Source organism: Ruditapes philippinarum, unplaced genomic scaffold (assembly GCF_026571515.1).
Source record: "Ruditapes philippinarum isolate M1 unplaced genomic scaffold, ASM2657151v2 ctg1078_1_1_1_1, whole genome shotgun sequence".
Classification (NCBI taxonomy): Eukaryota; Metazoa; Mollusca; class Bivalvia; order Venerida; family Veneridae; genus Ruditapes; species Ruditapes philippinarum.
The window spans coordinates 73,330-84,633 of NW_026854045.1; the positions used below are offsets into that span (position 1 = coordinate 73,330).

The 11,304-nt window shown below is 33.0% G+C and overlaps 1 protein-coding gene across 2 annotated transcripts; it reads right to left on the minus strand.

Annotated features, from left to right (window-relative positions):
- Positions 1–224: 224 nt before the first annotated feature.
- On the minus strand, positions 225–10,985 carry LOC132738790 (protein ABHD14A-like). 2 transcript variants are annotated; one of them, XM_060726388.1, is made up of 6 exons: positions 10,616–10,985; positions 7,820–7,989; positions 5,360–5,528; positions 4,679–4,816; positions 3,735–3,826; positions 225–426 (listed from the first exon to the last, which is right to left on the minus strand). In XM_060726388.1, the coding sequence occupies exons 2-6, from the start codon at positions 7,955–7,957 to the stop codon at positions 247–249; spliced, it is 717 nt and encodes a 238-aa protein (XP_060582371.1). In that variant the 5' UTR covers positions 7,958–7,989; positions 10,616–10,985; the 3' UTR covers positions 225–246. The 2 variants fall into 2 exon arrangements, with proteins under 2 accessions (XP_060582371.1, XP_060582370.1); XM_060726387.1 differs by lacking the exon at positions 10,616–10,985 and adding an exon at positions 8,116–8,146.
- Between the last annotated feature and the right edge of the window lie 319 nt (positions 10,986–11,304).

Genomic DNA, 11,304 nt, shown 5'->3' on the forward strand with positions numbered 1-11,304 from the left:
ATGAAGCTCATCAATATCAAATGTTTGCTCGGACAGACAGACGGACGGACGGACCCCAGGGGTTATAACATAATATGCCCGAAATTTTTTCGGGCATATAAAAATGTACTATGACTTTTAGAAAAGTAAAAAGATTCAAATAAAAGTAATAATATTTGTGTAACACGCAATTTATGGCCAATTTTGTAGTATTTTTCACAATATTTCTACTACATTTGTATATTACTAAGCAGTCTGCGCTTTTTTTCATATTTTTTTCAGAAAATCGATTAAATGTTTGTGGAATTCATCAGGTTTATTCATGTAGCAGGCATGCCTGGCTCCAGCTAATTCGACCACTGTCTTCTGTTTGATGGTCTCAAAGTTTTTCGCAGATGAAGCACCCGAGCGTTTATCATTCTCACCATATATCACCAGATTAGGAATCTGTAAAAAAAATAGCCAGTTTCTTCTTTATCAACATTTTTGGGCAACTTTTTTTATCAATTTATAATTTTTTTTTTTATTTCAAAGTGGCATACCTCTATGCCACAAGATGAGTAATACATGTATATGTTTTTTGTTTCAAAGCACCAAACCTCAAGATGAGTAATATGTTTTTCTGTTTCAAGACGGCCTACCCCAAGATGAGTTTTTTTTTCAAGGCGGCCTACCTCAAGATGAGTCATATATATTTTTTTGTTTCAAAGTGACATACCTAAAGATGATTAATATATTTATTTTGTTTCCAAACGGCCTACTTCAAGATGAGTAATATATTTTTATTTTGTTTCAAAGCAGCAGACCTCAAGATGAGTAATATATTTATTTTGTTTCCAAGCGGCCTACCTCAAGATGAGTAATATATTTATTTTGTTTCAAAGCGGCCTACCTCAAGATGACTTATATAGTTCTTTGTTTCAAAGCAGCAGACCTCAAGATGAGTATTTATTTATTTTGTTTCCAAATGGCCTACCTCAAGATGAGTAATATATTTATTTTGTTTCCAAATGGCCTACCTCAAGATGAGTAATATATTTATTTTGTTTCCAAATGGCCTACCTCAAGATGAGTAATATACTTATTTTGTTTCAAAGTGGCCTACCTTAAGATGAGTAATATATTTATTTTGTTTCCAAGCGGTCTACCTCAAGATGAGTAATATATATTTTTTTTCCAAAGCAGCAGACCTCAAGATGAGTATTTATTTATTTTGTTTCCAAATGGCCTACCTCAAGATGAGTAATATATTTATTTTGTTTCAAAGCGGCCTACCTCAAGATGACTTATATAGTTCTTTGTTTCAAAGCGGCCTACCTCAAGATGAGTAATATAAGTATATTTTTATTTTTGTTTTAAAGTGGTCTACCTCAAGATGAGTAATATATTTTTATTTTTGTTTCAAAGTGGCCTACCTTAAGATGAGTAATATATTTATTTTGTTTCCATGAGGCCTACCTCAAGATGAGTAATATATTTATTTTGTTATCAAGCGGCCTACCTCAAGATGAGTATTTATTTATTTTGTTTCAAAGCGGCCTACCTCAAGATGACTTATATAGTTCTTTGTTTCAAAGCGGCCTACCTCAAGATTAGTAATATATTTTTATTTTTGTTTTAAAGTGGTCTACCTCAAGATGAGTAATATATTTATTTTGTTTCAAAGTGGCCTACCTTAAGATGAGTAATATATTTATTTTGTTTCCATGAGGCCTATCTCAAGATGAGTAATATATTTTTATTTTTGTTTCAAAGTGGCCTACCTTAAGATGAGTAATATATTTATTTTGTTTCCAAACGGCCTACCTCAAGATGAGTAATATATTTTTATTTTTGTTTCAAAGCAGCAGACCTCAAGATGAGTAATATATTTATTTTGTTTCCAAGCGGCCTACCTCAAAATGAGTATTTATTTATTTTGTTTCAAAGCGGCCTACCTCAAGATGAGTTATATAGTTATTTTGTTTCAAAGCGGCCTACCTCAAGATGAGTATTTATTTATTTTTGTTTTTGTTTCGAAGTGGCCTACCTTAAGATGAGTAATATATTTATTTTGTTTCAAAGCGGCCTACCTCAAGATGAGTTATATAGTTATTTTGTTTCCAAGCGGCCTACATCATGATGAGTAATATATTTATTTTGTTTCCAAACGGCCTACCTCATGATGAGTAATATATTTATTTTGTTTCCAAACGGCATACCTCAAGATGAGTAATATATTTTTATTTTTGTTTCAAAGCGGCCTACCTCAAGATGAGTATTTATTTATTTTGTTTCAAAGCTGCCTACCTGAAGATGAGTTATATAGTTATTTTGTTTCAAAGCGGCCTACCTCAAGATTAGTTATATATTTTTATTTTTGTTTCAGAGTGGTCTACCTCAAGATTAGTTATATATTTTTATTTTTGTTTCAAAGTGGCCTACCTTAAGATGAGTAATATATTTATTTTGTTTCCATGCCGCCTACCTCAAAATGAGTTATATATTTTCATTTTTGTTTCAAAGTGGCCTACCTTAAGATGAGTAATATATTTATTTTGTTTCAAAGCGGCCTACCTCAAGATGAGTTATATAGTTATTTTGTTTCCAAACGGCCAACCTCATGATGAGTATTTATTTATTTTGTTTCAAAGCTGCCTACCTCAAGATGAGTTATATAGTTATTTTGTTTCCAAACGGCCTACCTCATGATGAGTAATATTTATTTATTTTGTTTCAAAGCTGCCTACCTCAAGATGAGTTATATAGTTATTTTGTTTCCAAGCGGCCTACCTCAAGATGAGTATTTATTTATTTTGTTTCAAAGCGGCCTACCTCAAGATGAGTTTTAATTTATTTTGTTTCAAAGCTGCCTACCACATGATGAGTAATATATTTATTTTGTTTCCAAATGGCCTACCTCAAGATGAGTAATATATTTTTATTTTTGTTTCAAAGCAGCAGACCTCAAGATGAGTTATATAGTTATTTTGTTTCAAAGCGGCCTACCTCAAGATGAGTATTTATCTATTTTGTTTCAAAGCGGCCTACCTCAAGATGAGTAATATATTTATTTTGTTTCCAAACGGCCTACCTCATGATGAGTAATATATTTATTTTGTTTCCAAACGGCCTACCTCATGATGAGTAATATATTTATTTTGTTTCCAAACGGCCTACCTCAAGATGAGTAATATATTTATTTTGTTTCCAAACGGCCTACCTCATGATGAGTAATATATTTATTTTGTTTCCAAACGGCCTACCTCATGATGAGTAATATATTTATTTTGTTTCCAAACGGCCTACCTCATGATGAGTAATATATTTATTTTGTTTCAAAGTGGTCTACCTCAAGATGAGTAACATAAGTATATTTTTATTTTTGTTTCAAAGCGGCCTACTTCAAGATGAGTTATATATTTATTTTGTTTCAAAGTGGTCTACCTCAAGATGAGTAATATAAGTATATTTTTATTTGTTTCAAAGCGGCATACCTAAAGATGAGTATTTTTTTATTTCAAAGCGGCATATCTCAAGATTAGTAATATACGTTTTTTATTTCAAAGAGGCATACCTCAAGGTCAATTTTGATGAATATTTTCACAAGTTTTCTTGTGCCATGTGAGTTATTTATCCTTCATGCGAAGTAGATTATAAAACTGAAAGGATTTATGGCAAAATGTAAACTTATTATGACTTTATCCTGTTAACTCAAGGGCATAATGTCACTTTAATTAATTGAGCTTGTACAGAAGACATTGTACAGTGTATACCATTAAATCTGGAAACTGGGTCTTGTAATTATCTGTGCCCGCTGGAGCGACTGGTACAAAACCTTTTGACCGTGACAATGCATTTGACACATCTGAAAAAAGTCATATACATTGTATTATAAAAAAAAGTACAAATCAATGTAAAAGAAATAATACACGTTGAACTAAATATGAATTTCGTTATTACATTATTTCAATTTAAACACAAGACAGAAAAAAAAATCCTAAAGAATGCCTCAAAACAGCAAATTTCAAAATATTGCAGGATCGATTTGACTGAGCCTGTTCATGGACAGTAGTGATAAATGCAAGCTACCGGCCATGCCACCTTGCACTGATTTAAGCAGAAATCAACATTTAAACATGAAAATGGCAAAATTTTAATTTAGAAACATCCCCTGATGTGTTCAACCCTGTTGGAACCAAACAATAATAGCCTTTGCCACTAGTTTAGATCCAGGCCTCTATTTAAGTCCATGCTGTATGACTACCCTGTCTGCTGACTACCGTACCTTTAAATTTATCATCTTGACATCCCTAAAATAGTTATGAACAGTTCAAAAACTGAAAGTTGCCATACAAGTCTATCAAAGAAATTCAGCAAATTAAAGGTTACAAGGAAATTTGCTTCCATCTTTTTAATTATCTCTATTTTATTCTCTGATATTTCTGCAGTTGGCCCACTTACTCGACTTTCCTGGATAACACTCTACTGGCTAGTAATTACCAATTTCTCAAAAAAAAGATCAAGTTTAAACCCCACTTGATTTCTTTCTGAATCAACTGTGAGAGATACATGATCACTAGACGCAATCTGTCGATGCCCGAGATCATTTGCAACAGAGAACATTCACAGCACCCTTAGGATCAAACTACCAACACTTATATTACAAATTTGATGCTCTCCTCATTGAACTAAATAGCTGTCTGATCAAATAACTTACTTTTAAAGAGATATGGTAGAGAATATGTTCCACTCATAGATGGACTAACAATCACTGGTGCATTTAACTGCAGTTTGGCAATTACAGCTTCCATAAAAGCAGCAGGATCAACTTCTGCCTGCGGACTATCACCAAAACCTGTGTAGTAAAAGATCAACAAATTGTAGAGAATACATCTCTGTACTGGTGTAAATATATATATAAATACTACAAAACATTTTATTTATACTTTGGGGGGAATTTTGGCAAATTTGTGCCAGTGATCAAAATAAGCATTAGCATGACAGAAAAACACTGGTAGATTTCAAAATTGGTTAAAAATCCTTATTTTGTTAATAATTGCTCAGTTACTAGCCTGACTTGCTTGCAAATTTTTCTCCTAATTTATATGTGTATGACTGCTATGTATTTGTATAGGTTTACAAAGTTGATTAAATTTGCATAATAGTTGTCTAGCAAATTATACAGAATGTATGATTTTTTATAATCAATCTGTTATTAACTTTCCAGCTTCTCTAATGGATGTGGACCTCAGGAGCCCTTCCATGCATTATTTTAGGGCACAAGAAGTCACCTGAGTACCAACCACAGACCTTCAGTATGCCAGCTATCTAGCTTCTCCAAAAGCCTGCGTAACAATCAAAAGTCCCTGACAGGATGGGTAATATACATGTTAATTACCTGGTAAATCTATAGCCACAGCTCTAAACCCTCCTGTTTTGTATAACAGCTGTAGTGTCCATAAAGGTTTACTAACCCATGTCTCCGATTTGAATGACATGCCATGTAGAAACAGCACATCTGATTTTGCCTCGTCACATTTTGTTTCTCTGTATGCCACAGTGACTACCTGCAGAAGTAGAGAGTTCACATTCTTATTTATCCCTAAATTACTGGTACCAGTATACAAACATTAAATTAAACTCAAGACAATATACATAAAAGAATAAAGTTTAGACAGCATAAAATAACCAACTTGCTATTTATAAAAGCTTGCAAAACTGTTGATATTAATTTAATTATACTATGTTCTAGTGAAATTCATTCCACTGTGGTGGCTTTGACCCTAGTAACTTTGACCTTTGACCCTATGACCTCTAAGTTGGTTTGGTAGGCAGAGCCAATCAAAAGACACAGAGTATGGAGGAACTTCTATGTTATGTCATTTCAAGGTTAAAGTTTTTTTACAAACAGATAGTCAGACCAAAAACTCAGCCCTCCAAATCTATCAATTCAGTGGCATCATAATCCAAGTTCAGTAAAAAGTCATCGAAAATAAACATGTAGCTTTAAACTTGTTTAAATTCAAAGTTGATCCAAAGGGTAGTATGTAATGATAGTGATTGCCAATCAATTCTTTATCCCAGCTGTTTATGTACATGTAAAACATATGTTACAACACAGCAGAGATAGATATAGACTGATATCTTCCTAAACCTGCAACCATATAGCTATATGAAATTCTAAAATAATTCTATGAAACAATCAACAAGAGGGCTAAAGCACACATGTATCCTGGACTTTTTTTACAAGAGAGGTTCACAATATTCTGACAAGGGGTAATGCATATTCCATAGAAGGGTTTGACATTTTACTAGCATTCCAAAGGGGGCCATGAGTCAAATTTTTGATTGATGTTCATGAAAAAATCGTAAGTCAATGTAAATATTATATCTAATGTACAATTCTACAAAAACTCCTGTCAAATCTCATGGGAGGGGGGAAGGGGTCATGAACCCGGGAAGGGGTCATGAACCCCTAATCATGCCACTCTCCCTTGTTCTGTGCATGCATTGCATGACCTTGACCTAGATCAATTGACAATGTGACCTTAACACCCTGCCCAAGGGCAATGACCTTGACCTAAATCAAAGTGATCTCAACACCCAGGCCCAAGGGCAATGACCTTGACCTAGATCAAAGTGATCTTACCACCCAGCCCAAGGGCATGACCTTGACCTAGATCAAAGTGACCTCAACACCCTGCCAAAGGGCAATAACCTTGACCTAGATCAATTGACAGTGACCTCAAACCAAGCCCAAGGTCAATATCCTTGACCTAGATCAATTGACAAATGACCTCACTACCCTGCATAAGGAATATGTCCATGTCAGATATAGTACAACATCTGTAGAGTGGCCTTCTGTACATAAGGCAATAACTTATTTTTGACAACAGTATCACTTAATAATCCCAAAAGGAAAATGCCACAATAGATTTCTAACCTCTCTTTAGCAAGACCTCTTTGCAACAAATAAAGTCATAATGTCTCCCATGCAGCATTCCAGCCATTTTTTTAAAAATCAAAATTAGCCATGCAACATTCCAGCAAATGCTTCAACAAATTATGCCATGCAGCATGCCATTTTTTTCTTTAAATCAAAATAAGCCATGCAGCATTCCAGCCATTGTTTACAACAAATTTAGCCATAAACTATCCAGCCATTTTATTTATCATATATTAAGTCATGCGGCATTCCAGCCATTTTGATAAAATTTAGGCCATTTGTTTTAAGAGTAATTTGAAACAACTGTTCAGCCAATTTTGCATCAAACATCAAACTTAGCCATGTATAGTTTCAAGTAATTTGAAACTATTGTCGACGTCAGATGACAAAGTCAGACCATCGACAGCCACCAATCCTCTAAAAGCTCTCAAACAAGCTAAAAATGAAATTTATTACATGCTTTTCGGTGGTTTATAGAAATATATCAGTGATATAAAACTGGTAATTTCACTGTTTGAAACAGTGAAATTACCACTTTGATAATTTCACTGTTTTGAATTTAAGCCCCTTACGTTGTTTCAGTGAAATACCAGCGTGCACAGTACTGGGTACCAACTTAATGACGTGACGTCGTAAATGACGTCACGTTGTATTATTATTTGGCGCGCTTTTCATTCAGTATTAGGCTTTATGTCTTTTTAAAACGTTTCTTTGCATGTAATAAAAAGAAAATTTGTTTAGTTTAGTGTAAGATAGAAATATATTTCACCTTGTGAACACCAAAAGTTCATATTTCACTCGTGGCTGCGCCACTCGTGAAATATACCTTTTGATGCTCACTCGGTGAAATATATTCCGATCTTACACTGAACTAAACAAATATCCTCTATATAAAATTTATATCATACAAACCTTATCACCAACTGGGACTTGTAAATCTGTTTTATGGAAAACCTTGATACTGCTGAGATCATCTGAAGCCTTTGGTTTGTCTTCTGATTTCTGCTGAGAGAAATCTGCACTAGTTACAGATGCTGTTTTACCTGACATCTTAAAATAGACTATTCCAACCACAATCAAACCTGGAAAATGATAAACTTCAATTAAATTACTGTATAAGTGGTTAAGTTAGCAATGCGGAAATATTGGCGAATTTCGCGAATTGACGAAAATCGCTAAATTTTCCTCTAGCGTAAATATTAACCAACCTGTCATTAAATCCATGATTCGCTAATTATTTTCTTACGCTAAATGTCTGAAATTTTAATTCGCTAACTTTTCTCTAAGTTTGTTCTATTTTTGAGGTCTATAACAAGCACACATATCACAAAAAGTGACCTTGATCATAGTTTATAAAACATACAAGAAAAAAAATAAAAGTGGAACAAACAATCAACACAGGATAAGTTTTAAGGTTTATTTAATGATGATAACTGACGTTTCGACTCTCACGAGTGTTCATCAGGGTTATAAAAATAGACTATTCCAACCATTATAAAACATATTCAAGTTATTTTCTCTTATCTTACTGTTTAGTTTGATATATGGCTATGTCAATATTTGTCCTTCCATTATACCGATACAAACGTCGATATTTGTCTTCCCATTTATCGATATAAATTTTTTAATCAAATTGAAAACCCTTGAGTTATTTACATCACTAAACTTTGACCAACAGATTTGTCCCGTTTTAAAATTATTTTTTTTAATTTTTTTGTTCCTTATGAGATTTCTTTTAAGCTTGAACCCCTGAATTACCTTCATAATACGGGTGTTATTTAAAACCCGACACTAATACATACATCTGCAATAATTCTGAAACTATTTCTATCAACTTATGATAAATTCTTAGTCTGCTTTATTTCTAAAACAAGCTTGTCCGGCTTTCATTTATGAAATAAACTTGCCATTATTAATTTTAAGGTATCTATTGATAAGTTGAAGTTGGTCTGCATGGATGTGCTGGCTGGCTGGCCTTGGTCTATACTGGCCACAAAGACTAATCACCTTTGGTTCAAGCAAGTAAAGGGTTTATAACTAGAAAAGTCTTACAATACATACATTGCCCTAGTTCTATACACCTTTAAAGTTAAAAACACATTATGTCCCAGAACAAAAACAAGAGCTGTCGGTAGGACAGCAACGCTCGACTATTCCTAGTGCTTGATAGTAAAAAAATGCCTGATACAATTACCTCCTCCTGTTTACAGGTTGGGTTAATGATTGTGAACAAGTGTGCAAAGTTTCAAAGCCATATGTCAATGGACTTTGAAAATATTTGAACTATTACAAAAACTTTAACGTAAATTCTAAGTCGAAAAAGGGGCATAATTCTGTCAAAATGCTTGATACAGTTACCTCCTCCTGTCTACAGGTTGGGGTAATGATGGTGAACAAGTGTGCAAAGTTTCAAAGCCATATGTCAATGGACTTTGAAAATATTTGAACTATTACAAAAACTTTAACGTAAATTCTAAGTCGAAAAAGGGGCATAATTCTGTCAAAATGCTTGATACAGTTACCTCCTCCTGTCTACAGGTTGGGGTAATGATGGTGAACAAGTGTGCAAAGTTTCAAAAGCCATATGTCAATGGACTTTGAAAATATTTGAACTATTACAAAAACTTTAACGTAAATTCTAAGTCGAAAGGGGCATAATTCTGTCAAAATGCTTGATACAGTTACCTCCTCCTGTCTACAGGTTGGGGTAATGATGGTGAACAAGTGTGCAAAGTTTCAAAGCCATATGTCAATGGACTTTGAAAAATATTTGAACTATTACAAAAACTTTAACGTAAATTCTAAGTCGAAAAAGGGGCATAATTCTGTCAAAATGCTTGATACAGTTACCTCCTCCTGTCTACAGGTTGGGGTAATGATGGTGAACAAGTGTGCAAAGTTTCAAAGCCATATGTCAATGGACTTTGAAAATATTTGAACTATTACAAAAACTTTAATATAAGTGGTTACGCCGACGCCGACGCTCGGGTGACTACAATAGCTCTACTTATTCTTATCGAATAGTCGAGCTAAAAATATATATACCAGTATTTCATTCTTGAGAAAGGGAAGATATAAAATTCAAAAAGTTTAAGTGCACTGTTCATTCGTAAAAATGGATAGTTTAAAATTCTAATCAGTACAAGTGCAACAAGGATACATATTTTAAACAAAATGATGGTAATTTAACCCTAACTCTGCTGAAACCAAAGGTGACAAACCTTTAGCATCTGAATAGAGCCATAGACTCCGAGCTGTGGGTAGCTTAATTTTTGTATTTTTGTATTAACCTATTGAAATTCCTTACACTGCTCCAAATTCAAAGATTATAGGGTCAAATCAATTACAAATTCAGTATGCAAAGGGTTTAAGACAACATAAAACATAATTTTGATAAACAAGTCTAATAATTCAGTGGACTGTTATAGTTCAATAGCTGACTTGATTACATTTAACCCTTAATTAGCCTGGTGGCAGCAACAAATTCAACACATACAACTAGTGCTCAGATCAAAATCAGCCATCACAATTTCATGCCATCTTGATCATAGTCTGTACTGTCTGCTACTCAGTCAGTACATTGTACATAATTTGATATTTTCTCTAAAAATGGCAAATGTTTTTTGCCTAGATTTTGATAAAAATTCAGCAATTCCATTTAAAATATCAAACATGGCAATGGGAGTTAAAAAAGAAAATGAAACTTACCAGTTTATGTTACTACAGTTCCAAATATTTAATTTATAACTGCATACTAATTGAATATTCAACAGTAGTATAAAACTTATGGAAAGTGACCTTCATAATAACCGTAACATATTGATTTGATTGCATGTCGTAGAATGAGGATTACTAAACTAAACACAGTTTAGATAAAACTAGCTATATAGGTCATGGCCAGTTTATCAAAAAAAAGGTTATTGGTCTATAATGGAAGGTCTGTAATGCAATGAAAAATTAAGTTGATAGTATTTAGTGTAACATATAGAAACAAATACGAATGAATTATGCATGCGTGTTGTTGTCAATTGTGAGAAAGATTATAAGAAATTGCATATATTTATATAGCAGATAATAAATTATTCTAGAACAAAAATATTCATTACTGAATGGATAATACTAAGTCACTTAGAACTTTTTCAACATTAATAATTCCTTCCAATCAATATTTTATAAAAAAAAAATATCCAAATAAAACATTTCTATAGTTTTTACTAATATTTTAAATATTTATGAAAAATGTTCCTATTGTCGATCAATTCACTTTTAAACTTGTTTTTTTATTCTTACCATTCATTTCAAATCTAAATATTAAAGGTGCATGCCTCCAAATGTGCCAAAATATTTTGAGGAAATCAAACTTGAGAAAAATATACTAAGATTTTAAGAAAGGTAGA

Bases quoted from the DNA above. Each gene is read 5' to 3' on its own strand.
- LOC132738790 (XM_060726387.1), bottom strand. The intron at 4,817-5,359 runs GTAATTAACATG...TTTACTACACAG, and splicing joins TGTGGCTATAGATTTACCAG to GTTTTGGTGATAGTCCGCAG. The intron at 3,827-4,678 runs GTAAGTTATTTG...GACTTTTTTCAG, and splicing joins TCTACCATATCTCTTTAAAA to ATGTGTCAAATGCATTGTCA.